Below are 14447 nucleotides of genomic sequence, written 5' to 3'. Positions count from 1 at the left end.
TCTGTGTGGTGCTCTGAAGAACAAACTGGGTGGTAAACTCACACGGGAGACTCAAACTTGCAGGCCACTTTCCCCAGGATCCGGCAGCTGGCCAGGCGGGCCTGGAGGGACTGAGAGAGCTGCGCTTTGGACACCAGCGGACTGAGGATCTGCAGGGTCAGACGATGAGACAGGCTGGTTCAGAGTTGAGCTGGCTGTGGATTATCCGCTGGGTCAATAGTGAACAATAATGGTGTATTTTTAGCTATGGTAACGTATGAAATATGTACTACTGCTATACTCTTGAAAAATCAACAGATATCATTAATTAACGTTCCTTTTAGCAGAGAATATGTGCCTGTTAGCTCCACCAAGACTAGAATAGTATTACCAAGTTTAGTTTCTTTACCAACAGCTCTTGTTATTTTGTCTGACTCACGATGTTGGGGCTCAGTATACACACTAAGAAATCCACACTAGCAAGCTCTCTCTCTTAAATAAGCATTCTTGCATTTTCCATCTTGATTCCAAAGCCATGGACATTTAGCATGTAAACTAACTAGCTATTCATATAATGTAGGCTATGTCCTCCATTATAACTAGTTATTCATAAAATGTAGGCTACATCCTAGTTATTTATATCATGTAGGCTCTTCCCAACAGTAAACTCACTCCATAAGGTGTTTTGGGCTAATGGGCGGAGCCAATCAGACACTAGAATTGCAAATGTCTTATTGTCAACAACTGAATGCCAAGTAAAGTTACATTAGCCAGCTGGCTGGTAAACCAATCCAAGCTAGCTATGCATAATGCAATTTAATTGACAATTTGGGCGGCTAGCTACAGTATATATAGCTAACATGACATTAGCTGAATCAACCAACATTACACTTTTAATTGAATTTTAATTTAATTGAAGCACTCATTATAATTATCTTTTGCCTACACTAAATAGAGATTGTACAGTATGTTTACAGCTTGCTATCGCCATCTACTTCTGCCTACTCTGACGGTCTGTTCTCAACCCAGAACACCAAGCACAACTCCAAGTAAATAAATAGCTTCTTAAAATGTAATCACTAACTAGCTAAACACAATAGCTAGTCAACTAGTAAACGCAAATATGTTTAATGAACTCTCCCACTTTTATTTATCATTAAATACGTGTAGAAGTGCAGATAAGCCACTGTCTTGGTCTACTTACTTCACCACCTAAAGGGAAGTGCACAGGGCAGGTAATGGAATTTGTCCAGAACTATCATGAGAACAGCTGGATGTAATACTGCATCCCATCAGGCTAAGCCAGGCTGACCTGGTCTTGTTCATGTTTTTTGGGGGGATAGAGCACTGACTTGATCTTTTGAAATATCTTTGGCCGGGAGCTGTCATCCTCCTCCATGTTCAGGGTAGACTATGATTCATAATTCAAGACCATATCCAAAACGCTTCAAAGGAGTGAAACTTCAAGAACATATAGTGTTACTGTACGTCTCAACGGCTGTTTATCGATTCCTTTCAAACTTGGAGATTAAACATGTCCACTGGACCTGCACAGTCAACTTGGTTAATTGAGGGGCGCCTGAGGTGGCTTGTTGGTTAAGGCGCGTACCACATGAAGGCTAGTCCTTATCGCAGCGGCCCAGGTTCAAATCCGGCCCGGGCCTTGAGCTGCATATCCTCCCCTCTCTCTCTCTCTCCCCCACATTTCCTGTCAGTCTACACTGTCCTATATAATAAAGCAGAAATCCCCCCCCCCCCCCCCCCAAAAAAAAAAGGTTAGGTGACCATTAAATTTCACGATTGCCGTTTCTGTACCTCCTGCCTGATGGTCTCCTTTGGTAGAGCGTCGATGGCTGACAGCAGCGTCTCCAGCCACGCGTTGCTCACCACTGTTGGAGGAAAGAAAACAGAACATGGAGGAATTAAACATCGCACAGAGAATTGATGCTGCACTGCAAATACCAGGCAGGGTCTTTGAAAGGTAGACATGTGTTTACAGTGCTAGGCAGGGTCTTTGAAAGGTAGACATGTGTTTACAGTGCTAGGCAGGGTCTTTGAAAGGTAGACATGTGTTTACAGTGCTAGGCAGGGTCTTTGAAAGGTAGACATGTGTTTACAGTGCTAGGCAGGGTCTTTGAAAAGTAGACTGTGTGTTTTACGGTGCTAGGCATGGTCTTTGACAGGTAGACATGTGTGTTTTACGGTGCCTGTGCATTCTCTCTGTGCTAGAGAGCACGTTGCCCTGCCAACCTCCTGACCCCCCATGGCAGTCGAGTCACAACAGCAGAGCTGTCGCCGACTCAAACTGCCACATTCGCGCCCTCGCTCGCACACCGGGGGCAAAACGCCGGGCAGAAAGCACTTTCAACAGCTCCTCTAGAAGCTTCTACTCTACCGCTATCCCAGCACTGCATGATCCTTAAACTAAAATCTTAGTGAGCAGGTTACGTTCCTGTCCTCCTCACACCAACAGTGGCTCGTGGGGAGAGAGGCTGTGCTGACCTGTATCCACTGTCTGGTGACTTTACTAACCACAGGTCTGAATTTTCAGAATTTCAGAAAAGATATGTGCTGAGGGCTGTTCAACCCGGGTGCGAGTCGACCGTTGGAGATTCACATGAACTGTCGCCGGGAACCCTGGGATGCTGACCTGCGTCTCGGTGGTCTAGGTTGAGCAGGACGATCTGGAGGATGGAGTGCGTGTGCGTCTGGATTAGGATGATGTCATCCTGGAGCACCGTCAGGAACGAGCCCGCCGCCGCCAGCTGCATGTCACCCCCGGCAACATGAAGTACTTCCTGTGTCAGAGGACAGAGAGGGTGAGAGAGTTGGAGATGATAGACATTAAACCATCTTTGGTCGCATTCTTAGCAACAGTGTCTTTTTCGTGAGCTTTTGTATTATTATAGATTAGAGAGGTTAGATATAAGATTGCTATTTCTTTTTATTCAGTCTCAGTACAGTATTGAAGTACAGTATGGAATTGGAGAGGTCTGACATGTTGACCTACCCGGACTTTTGGCACGACCCGGCGGAATGTCTCGGCTGGGTTCTGACGCACCAGGTTTGGCAGATTGATTATAACACTGGCTCTCTGGACATCCTGACCCGAGCTGGGGAGACGGAACCAGACAACACGGGTTAGGGTGGGGTCACGGGTTAGGGTGGGGTCACATTCACTGACTGTATTATTCATTCATCAATAATGTATTTTTATAGGGATATTGCACAAAACAATGACTCAATGTGTGAGTACTGTAGCTTGTGCAATCAATCAATCGACCGATCGATCAATCAATCAATCAATCAATCAATCAATCAATCAATCAATCAATCAATCAATCAATCAATCAATCAATCAACCAATCAATCAATGGGAACAAGTTCAGTACATGATCAATGAAACAGTTGTGGCCCAGCCTGGGCTTACAGAAGAGACCATTGATGTCTATCATGTTTGACTGGATATGAGTACACTATATTTTACTCTTTGCCTCTAGCATATCAAAAATGTCAGTTTTATTTGTAACGTGCATCATAGAGGTATGAGCAGTGAAATGTTCTTCCACTAGCTCCTGGATTGTGCACACATCAAGCAATATAGAGGTAAAAAAAAAAGGTCATCTCAGAGATGACCTTTCCCCTCTCGAACCCCCCCTCCCCCCCCAGCTCCTCCCCACCTCCATGTACCTGCCTGTACCTGACCCCCAGGGGAACCCTCACATCTCTCCTCCACACGCCGAACCCCGACAGAGTTCCCCTCTCGGTCTTATCAGTCTCCTCTGCCGTGTCGCACTAAATAATGGAGCGTAAACAGGTATTCGTTTTCTTTTCAAGTGTAGGCTTACCTCCCTCGTGGCCTTTGTTGGCAGAGGGTTAGTTAACAACCAGGAGAAGCCGTCTTTGGTCGCTGCCCGGCGCAGCGATAAGGGAAGGGGAACGCGGTCACGGCCGCCGGGCCCGTTGAATGCGCCGCTTGGCTCGCATGCCAATTATGCGGGTGTTTTGAAAAGCTTGAGGTAAAACGGCGAGGCCAGATGGTATCTAGGAAGAGTGGGTGGGAGGGCGGGGGGGGTGAGAGTGACTTCAATCAATTAAAGGGCAGGTGTTGAGCGGTGGAGGGGTGGTAACGGGAGCCGGCTGCCTGGAGGGGCGGGGCTTTGATCTCCTCCGCCGTCCTCGGATGACCCGGGACCGATTCGGACTGGAAAGCCCTTCAGACGGTAAAGAAACACCCCCGCGTGGTTTGTGGTTCGGCTCGGCTGCAGCGTGAGCGACCACGAGCCATGTGCAGTACCTGGGGGGGGCTTGGGTTACATGGGATGATTGGGGTACGGGGGGCTTTTAGCTCTGGCCACTGTTCTGAGTGGACTTTCCTTTCCCGAGGTTGTGTGTTCCACCAAATGATGGGTGATGTCACTGGAATTAGGCGTGGTCCGGGCGTTTTGGGAAAGGCACCCTGCATGTTGAGAGCCCTTTATGAAACTCCACGGTCCGGGTAGTTGGTAAGAGAAACCGAAGCAGAAAACGGGTGATTGAGGGAGAGGAGGGAGGGAGAGAAGGGAACGTGTCCTTGTGAAGGAGGGAAGGAGAGAAGGGAACATGTCCTTGTGAAGGAGAGAAGGAGAGAGAAGGGAACGTGTCCTTGTGAAGGAGGGAGGGAGAGACGTGAGCAGCTTTCGGAGCCAGTACTGACACTTCCAACAGTTATTCATATTTCTTTGACATGTCCTCCCAGCCTCCCTCCATCCCTCTCTGTCACTCACACACACACACACACACTCACTCTCCCCCGATAAGCAGAGAGGTCCTTCTGTGGTAATGTATGTATGAATTAATGAGCACCCTGCCTCCTTCATATAACAGGAGCTCCTTGCAGGGTGGAATCCACGCTGTGAACTCTCCTCTAGAGGCGGTGAATCTTTCTCGTATCCAGAGCATTAGTCATCCACGCCCTACAGGTAAGGGTGATAGTATACACCCATCTGGAGAACGATACGGTGCCGTGAAAAGTGGCTGAAGGCAATGAACATTCGACACCCACCTGAATGTTGTCATGAAAGTACTTTACCGCAGTCACCATGCTAACAAATTAAACGCATTAGACCTAACTGTAGAAAAAGTCCTATGGCCGGCCGAGGCATTTCTACAGTTGTTAATAAATCAATCTGATAGCACCCATGGAAACTATACTTCAGGAACCGCTTTGTAACAGAAGCAGCAGAGGGGAAGGTTTTAGGAACGTACTGTATGTTCTTAGTCCGAGTTATGTTGTGCTAACTTGTGTTGATTGTTGAGCCGATGATTTTCTGTCACGACAGACAGTAAAGTTTTCTGAATCTTGAAATGGCCACCCTCTTCACAGGGATATAAACCCAGTACTGTGAGTAGCGTTGTCACAGGAACCTGCATTGACACGGTCATGCGTGGGCAGTCATGACAACTTTTGCCACCTTACTGTATGACAACTGACTTAGCTTGGTTAGGTCACAAGGTGCAACTCAAGTGGTTGTTGTCAAGCGTAAACTCTTATCAGCCACTGTGATTCTTCATGTCTCTCCGCGCCTCCACTTGCAAATAACTATGTCGGTTTTATGTAGGGCAATGTCACAAGCGCCCAGTTTGACTCTGAAGATACATGGAACATGAACTGTTGGTTTTAGAAGAGCATCAGACATAAGCCCTGTTATTTCATGCCGATCAGTTGGCTGTGTAGAATGAAGCTGAAAGCAAATTCTACAGTAATTCGAATGAAAGTGTGAGGAAACTTTACATTACATTACAGTTATTTAGCTTTGACACTTTGATCCAAAGCGACTAACAATAATTGACTTCAAACTGCAAGCGTGCGTTTTTGTCACACGCTGACTCATCGCTAGAGTCAGTGTGTGTGTGTGAGAGTCAGTGTGTGTGTGTGTGTGTGTGGTGTCAGATCAGCTCCTCGTGCCTGGCAGGGTTTGGCGTGAAATGGCACCCCCCCCCCTATCATTGCCTTTTCAAAGTGCCAATAAAATATAACAAGATGGATGTGTGCAACACTTTGGCTGTCTGTCTGCAACGCATGCTGTCAAACACGCGTGGACTGTAGATTCACAGGCCAGACAAACTAGGCTCACTGAGATCCTGAACGAACACTGAACACAGTACTAAGACAGCCCTTATAAACACACCTCCACACACACACACACACACACACACACAGAATAAAGTGTAGCATCATCTGTATGAGTAGGAACAAAGCTACGACGCGCTCGCTGGCATTTGCCGAATTGTCCTTGACGTCAAACACGCACGTTCGTTGACGTGAGCCAGGGAAGATAAAAACACTCCAAATCAGGGATGATTGAACTGACTGATTTAGGTTTAACATTTGATACACACCCTAGAACAAGGAGTAGCCTCCTACGTCACATTTAAGCCAATCAAAAGCAAGATGGAGAGCTCACACAAAGTGTGTAGAGATCTTTAATTGTGAAGATACATTCATACTGTAGCTCATGCACTGTAATTATCGACCGTCTCGATCAAACGCTCGTAACAGCTGGCCTAGACGTCCGCCTTTCAAGCCTCAATGATCCGGCTGTTTCATGACGGCAGAGGAAGAGAGGCGGTTTAAAGAAAGACAGGGATTGAATTTGACCCTTGACCTGCTGAAGCTTTACTCTCTCCAAGCAATCTGTTAGACATTACTGGCCACAGCTTTGCCTGGGCTCCTGCTCTTCCCCTCTCTCTGTGGAGCTCCTCCAGCAGGACACGAGCCATCAGGTGGTGGACATCTCCGCCATACAGTAGCTGTGGACAGACAAAGGAGGACGACCGTCCATCTGTCTCCCACTTCCCTCCATCAGAATGGGACAGGGGATCTCGGCGATTAAGCAGCGCAACCGAAAGCCCGCTCACACAAAGCCCGTCAAATACCGTAGCGCAAAACAAATTCAATCGCTATATTTTGGGGCTTATTAAAGGGCCACTAGGCCGTACAGCGCAACGTTAGCGCGTTTAGCCGACAATCTGGCACTTGGGAGTTGTTGAGGTCTCGGTTTCAGTGTGTGAGCTCAAGGCCTGAGGGAATTCCTGGGTGGTTGCTGGAGGACGACTGACAAAAAAGCCTGGAAAAGAGCCTTCAGATCGTTATCTTCTAACTATCTTCAAAAGTAAAAAAAACAAAAACATTCTATACTGCAATTCAACTGCAGCATGATCGGCATTTGAGACCCACTCTGCGTCCTGAACCACAGCCAGAATCATGAGACTGAGAGCCCTATTTTCGCTAAGTGGCGTCATGCCCTAGCGCTGGCCAACTGCCAGTTTCGTCTGCCACCCTTTTTCTCAACTCCGCCGAGTTTGGCAATTGTCTCCGCTGGGATTGGTGGCATATAGTGCTAAAGCTTATGTTTGAGAAAACCAAGATGATCTGCATCTTCAGACTGATTAAGCCGGCAAATAATGTATACGTGAGATTTCTTAACTGTTGCGCGCACCATCTGATGGTATGGTGGTATCACGGGATCATTTCGCCTGTGTGGATCAGGGGTCCGCTCCAGTAATATCCAGGTGGTTTGAGATGCACATTCCAGGGTGACGCTTGTGTTTGTCAATCGTCCTGATTATGCTGTAGCCTGCATAGTTACCACAACACCTACTGTACACAACGTACAGTACGTCGTCTTTTTCCCCGGGCTAGATCAGTGATCGAGAGAACCGTTGGCATGTTAAAAACGCTTCAGATGTTTGGACAGGTCGGGTGGTACAGTACATTACAATAAAGCCCTGTGTGTTCTGTTTTTGGGGAGCGTCCCTGGCGTAGCCATGCAAAACTGTCATCAGGAAATTGCCAATTCTATAGCGTTGGGGCACTGTTATTTAAAAGGATGGAAAACGGGTGAGTTCAGACCAGACAAAGAGTTGCAAAACATTTATTGAAACGGAAATGGTGGTGAGTTGACCACCCTGTGTGTTACACAAGCGTTGCACCTATGGCAGCTGAGAAGATACGGTGGGGCTTATCAGTCTGCTGATTGGGTAACATCTCTGACACACCCACCAAACGAGAGAAAAACCACCTTGTTGCACACCGTTTCGGGGAAACATGTCGTCCGATCTGGAAACCGTAGCAAAACGGTGCGTACTGTTTTCAGATTGAACTCACCCCAGGTGTGGCGATTAGCCTTTGTGAAACCAAACCCCTACCACACCCATGTCTATTTTATTAGTTTTAATCCAACCGTTTTTATCAATGCGCTGAGAGTGCGCTGTCGTCCTCAGTCGATATCGCGTTGGCCATGCCTTAAAGTGCCACCGGTTCGCGTCTGTGTTACAGACGGTGTAGTATTCACCAAAATAAGGCCTCATGTCTTTGATGGATGGGGGGCTATTGGAGCAGAGTTTACCAGAGGTAAACATCCCAGAGCCTTCTTCAAACACATTCAGTGGCACGTTGATATGGTCCAGGAAAGCCAAACATGTACGTAAAGAAGTCAGGCCGTGAAAGAAGTTCACAAGATTATCAACATGAACTCTGCACCCCATATTGTAGCTTATTTTAGAATCTTTGGTGCTCAACATCTACAACAAGGGAGATGAAATTGCCAGAGTATAGTATATTGAAGGCATTTTCACTTGATCAAACACACCCAAGTAAACTGTACACTGTAACTCAATTTTACACTGTAACTCGATTTCAAGTTACATTAGACCTACTGTAGCTATTTGACACCATGAGTCTGGGATAATATGTTTGGCCTACACCATACTGTAGGTAGTCATAAATCTTTATTTTTAGTGGAGTGTATATTCTCAGGCCTAAGTGCACTTCCACTTAAGACACACACACACACACACACAAACTAACACATGCAGACACATCCATTCCCGTGGCATCTTGCTTCATCATCAATTTGTGTAAAAGCCAACAGCAGCAATCAAATTGTTCTGAGAACTAGTTTTCTGCCTGTGGGAGTTGCCAAACCAATCTTCTACTTAATTAGCTCAGAAATAGACAAATTCAGAATTCAGTTTTGTAGGTTAAAGAGTGGGAAATCGAAAGCGACTTAGAATAAGTATTTTTGTCTAGAGTAAGTGAGCCGACTGTACATCGCAGTCATCTGTAGAGCCTTCAATAAGAACCAGTGCCACCAGCAGTCACGGTGATAGAAAATATAGGCTGTATGTTTACCAAAAGTTTAAGTTACATTGGGTAACAATGAGTTGGAGTGTTACTGTACGAGGTGGGGGAGGAGCCTAGGTGTACCCTAGAGATGGGTTTTGAGTCTCCTGTGAAAGATGGGAAGATGAAAAGCAAAGCCTGTTTTCAACTCCTCGTCTCCTAATGTGCACTACCGTACTGTTATGAAATAAACCGATCCAAGCACATACAGTACTGTAGGGCCTACCTACTACACTAGTAAACAGACCCTGTAGTAGTCCATCCCTGTGACAGATAATCATCTATCCAGTACTTGTAAATCAAGCTGCCTCACCCTTCGGAAGAATGGCAAAGGTTTTTGTTACTTGCTTGCTTACTTTATTATCCTACTACAGTAAGTAAATACTCTATATGGACAAACGTATTGGGACACCTACACATTGCACTTACAGGAGCTTTTATGACATCCCATTCTAAATTCATAGGCATTAATATGGATTTGGTCCCCCTTTTGTAGCTTTTATAGCTTCCACTCTTCTAGGAAGGCTTTCTACAAGATTTTGGAGTGTGTCCATGGGAATTTATGCCCATTCATCTAGAAGAGCATTTGTGAAGTCAGTACTTTTGTCCATATAGTGTATATTGCAAAACACTGTGATAAGATAAGTTCGCTAAGATTGATAATGATTTACTGTTGCAATGCAAACCAATAAATGCCAAATGGAATTTATGGATTTAGGGTCCTTGAAACGAACCACATCTTCAAATGAGGCTAGTCATCTACCAACCCATGTTGGAGGAGTGTATAGACAGCTAAACCTTTTGCTTTGAGCCATGAGTCATACCAAAGACTATAAAAAATAGTACCCAATTCCTCCCTGCTTGGCAGTCAGCATCAAGGGTTGGATCGGGGGTAATTCCCTGTGACATACTAGCGTCATGTCCAGGGGGTGTACCTGTACATCAAGCTGCCTCTCGCTACAGAAACAGGAGATAGGCTCCTGCCCTATGGGCCACTAGGCTCAAGAACCATTGGTTCTCAAGGCTACTTACTTACTTACTCTTTGCACCCCTCCTAAAAAGGAGACACAAATGAAACGAGAAACTTTATCAAACATTATCAAACTTCAATATGTTAGTCATCCAATACCCCATAATGTGCCTCGTGTTTGAAAACTGATACGAGCACAGTATCCTACCCCTTTAACCTTTGAATGTACTATGACTTGGACAAATGGTCTGCAAGATGCAATGTTACCAAAATAAAACCTTAAGCCCCATCTCTCCTGTAATCCGAGCCCGGCCATGCAACTTTGATAACAGCCAAAAGCTCCATTAGGAACCTGCAGACTGGCTCAGCGCCTTAGGGAGATCTATAGAGTTCTCTTTGACTGAAATGTCTAGACAGGAAGAGGACGAGGACGAGCCAACGGGGGCTTCTCATATTCGGAAACATCTTCAAACAGGAACACATCTGACTGACGTTGTTAGAGGATGAATGGGCTCGATCAAACGCCAGGGTTCTGGGCTGACCTCTGACTGAATATCACAGCTTGTTCCCAGAGGTTCTTGCCGTGGGTACTCAGAATAGGAAGGATATGATCATAGAATTAAATAGAAACGGGTAATGTTGCATTTTCCAGCTCTGATTCCATGTTATTACATAGAAACCACCATATCTGTTTCCAGGTAGCAGACCATGAGCTTCGTTGGGATTTTAGGAAGGATATAACCATGGAATTAAATAGAAACTGACAAGGTTGCATTCTCCAGCTCTGATTCCACATTATTACATAGAAACTACCGTCTCTATTTCTATGTAACAAATGATGGGCTTAAATATGATGTTATGAAGGGATTACTACACAGGTACTGTAACTACTACTAGTAGGTATTTACTGGTAATTTCCTAGTAATAATGTAGACCGACATGCTATTACCGTAGTAACTACTGCACAGGTAACTACTATTACCCATCGTATTACCCTGGTATTACCCTGTTATTACCCTGGTATTACCCTGTTATTACCCTGTTATTACCCTGTTATTACAGAGCTGTAATGTAAAGTGGTACCAGTTTTGGTATGTACAAAGCAAAATGCCCCCCACTTGGCAATGTGAAAAATGAATTGTGGCCAGCGGTCAAAATTTCACCAGATAAAATAATAATAATAATAAAATAAAAATAATAATTAAAATTTCACCAGGACCAACAAGTGCAATTGTTAAACAAAATGCCATAGTGTGCAGACAACATGTGATGCTCATTCAGTGTTCATTGGTAACCCTGAACAGTCATCTGCATACTGCATACTACTGCTGTTTGAACTCCACTCTCTCCAAGGCAGTGACTGATCATTAAATCACTGAGGACCTTGAGTATGCAGTCTAAATATCCAGAAAGACATTTCATGTTAATTCTCCTTCATTACAGTTTCTTTCATAACAACAGCACCCTTTACCCATGTACTCTTTTTCCCTACCTTAAAAGATAAACTGCCCTCTCGATGTCATTCAAATCTTCATCCACGGTCAGCTTGTCAATCTCTTCAGCAGTCTGAAAAGAGCAGGGAAGACTATTTGTTCTTTGTCTCATTAAAACAGATAGTTGACAATCCCTTCATCCAGTTTGCTGCTGACAAAAAACACACATGCACATTAGTGCACGCACATTCACACGAACACAAGAACACAGAGGCAACTACTGTACATTATGGCCTCAGCCAACACTGCACTGTCATTGACACCGGCTGAGGGGTGAGAGTGAAGGGGCATCGGGTTGAGGGTGGATTCAGGTGGGTTGGGAACTGGGGTGGCTATAGGTCAGGAGGTAGAGCGGGTCGTCCAATGATCATAGGGTTGGCGGTTCGAATCCTGGCTCCTCCTGACAGCATGTCGAAGTGTCCTTGCACAAGACGACGCTGAAAGCCAAATTGCTCTAAATGAGCAAGCTGGCACCTTGCATGGCAGCTGCCACCATTGCTGTGTGAGTGTGTGTGTGAATGAGAGGCCTTCATTGTAAAGTGCTTTGGATTTATTTATTTTATCATTATTTTACCAGGAAATCCCATTAAGATTGGGAGATCTCTACAAGCAAAGCACTACAGTATATAAGTGCAGTCCATTTACCATTTACCAAATGGACTGGACTCAGAAAGGGCTCTGGCTGAAATGACTCAGCTCCAAAAAAGAGAGGGGGTTGCAGTGAATCACAATGTGACTGACTCCATCCCCCCCCCCCCCCCCCCCCTGCTTGCGTGGGAGAGTTGCGTGGGAGCCACGGGAGTGTGGGCGTGCGTAGTCTCTTACGTGAAGGCTTCTCGTATTATCCGAGATGCCTTGCTCTGGATCCTCCTCCACACACAAGGGAAAAAACAGGCACAGAAAACTCCCACCCCCTCTCTTACTGTTCATGCCTCGCGTACACAATCCGATATACAGTAGACTGCCGACTCCGGTGACAGATAATACACCAGCCTGGCACTATTGCACGCCTTTCAAAAGAGAGAGAGGGAGGTGGGGGGATCAAAGTATAATTTGGAAATGTTTGTTTTAATGTCAATTAGACTGACATTGGTCAGTGAGGGGGGAATCGAACTATACGGACTGTGCATTTCAAGCACCGAGACTTCAATAGCATTTGTTCCAGACCCAAGCAAGTGGACGCTATTAGACATGAGGAAATCCTCATTGTGCAAATGCCTCTCCGCAGTGTTGGAGAGAGGAGTGAACCAGTGATGCAGACAGCTGACTAAACTGCGTCACGCAATAAGCACAACGTGTGGGTAACCCCCGCTGTATCGGTTACTCGCGGTACAAGTCACACATTAATTCACGCAGGGGCAGCCTCTGTAATGATTTTGAAATTAAAATGTGGAATGCCGTAATGATGATGAATGTTAAAGCATTTCGCCATGAAAATAGAGATTCAAACTGGCATGAAATTCATCTTCAATGGAATATAATAGGCATGACTAAAATAAAAGCGAGCTATCATTTCCCTGCTTTTATGAATCATTTACACCAAATGATGGATCTAGTCATATTTCGGATTTAATGAACTCGACAAAACACCTGTCCTAAAGATATGACATAGAAAGATGAACTTTGTTGTGAAATACCTTTAGACTCCTGCGTATAGGTCTTTCGATGAACGTCAAGTCCTGAAGATCCTCAACCTGTCCAAACAGACTGGCCTGGTTCAAAGTCATGTTTCTGAGGAACAACTAGTCTCCTTAATGGAAATGCGGCTGCAAGTGTTAAAGCCGTGTCACGGCCATGGCTCCACACTGTGAATGAGTGAGATGAATTCTTTGATTTGGGGGAAAAACTGTCCCACCCACAAGGAATGTGTTACAATGCCTTACAATGAGATGGGTCGCATGGATGGGATCCTGAACAGTTCATCCAAAAAAGCGCATTATAATCCTCCCGCCGTGTTTTAAAAAAAGAAAACCACACAGTAGCTATAGTTGTAATATGCCTCATAAACATTTGCAAGGTCGCCAATAGTCACTATTTGATGGTGAAGAAGCACTTGTTAAATTGCTTGAATTCCTCTCCTAGCAATAGCTAGCCTACTTTGCCTGGCTCACATCTGAGCCCTACCTAACGGGTACAAAAAAAACAATCAGCTAGCTACTAATGAAGATAAAAAATGTTGACAAAAAAACTTCCTAGTGCTATACATGTGGTTCTGACCTGTTTGTTGGCAAGTGACATGTTCTTTCTGACAGATGAAAGTTCTCCATTGCCTCTCTCAAAAACAAGCAGCTAAAAAAACTGCAAAGATGAAATGTAACTAGCTCTACAACAACAAATTCAAGCAAGTGCAAGCGAATTATATAAGCCTGGCTTGCTTATTAGCTAGTGCTAGCTACAGTAGCTAGCAGGGGATTCAAGTTAGCTTAGCAAGCTAGCCTTAAGCCTGGAGTTGAAATGAGTGCAGATCATGTATGTTGGCATGCTAAATTAACTAGATGAAAACCTGATTCATAGTCCCAAACCGAATATAATGAAGAAAAACATAGTATAAGCCAAGGCGACGCTCGTATGGCAGAGACACCTGATCCACGCACACGCACACGCACACGCAGCCACGCAAACGCACTGCAGCAACTAAACACGTTGCCATGGCGACGACATGCTACAGCAGCGTCCGGCCGCCTGGTGAAGGAATGAAGCCTTTTGGTTGAATCAGCACTCAACACTGACATGGGCTAATCAGCACTCAACACTGACATGGGCTAATCAGCACTCAACACTGACATGGGCTAATCAGCACTCAACACTGACATGGGCTAATCAGCACTCAACACTGACA

At 45.3% G+C, this 14447-nt stretch overlaps 1 protein-coding gene across 1 annotated transcript in view; it reads right to left on the bottom strand.

The window, feature by feature from the left end:
- Positions 1-14108, bottom strand: part of ppp4r4 (protein phosphatase 4, regulatory subunit 4) — a 39369-nt gene extending 25261 nt beyond the window's left edge. Inside the window, exons 1-6 of the mRNA XM_084440335.1 lie at positions 13246-14108; positions 11608-11681; positions 2990-3092; positions 2630-2777; positions 1795-1868; positions 43-149 (exon numbers count right to left, since the gene is read on the bottom strand). Coding sequence (XP_084296461.1) covers positions 43-149; positions 1795-1868; positions 2630-2777; positions 2990-3092; positions 11608-11681; positions 13246-13335 — 596 coding nt within the window. The 5' untranslated portion in view covers positions 13336-14108. The remainder of the gene's footprint in view (positions 1-42; positions 150-1794; positions 1869-2629; positions 2778-2989; positions 3093-11607; positions 11682-13245) is intronic.
- Between the last annotated feature and the right edge of the window lie 339 nt (positions 14109-14447).

This window comes from Borostomias antarcticus, assembly GCF_949987555.1.
Source record: "Borostomias antarcticus genome assembly, chromosome: 6".
Classification (NCBI taxonomy): Eukaryota; Metazoa; Chordata; class Actinopteri; order Stomiiformes; family Stomiidae; genus Borostomias; species Borostomias antarcticus.
This window is presented reverse-complemented; position numbering and strand designations above follow the sequence as displayed.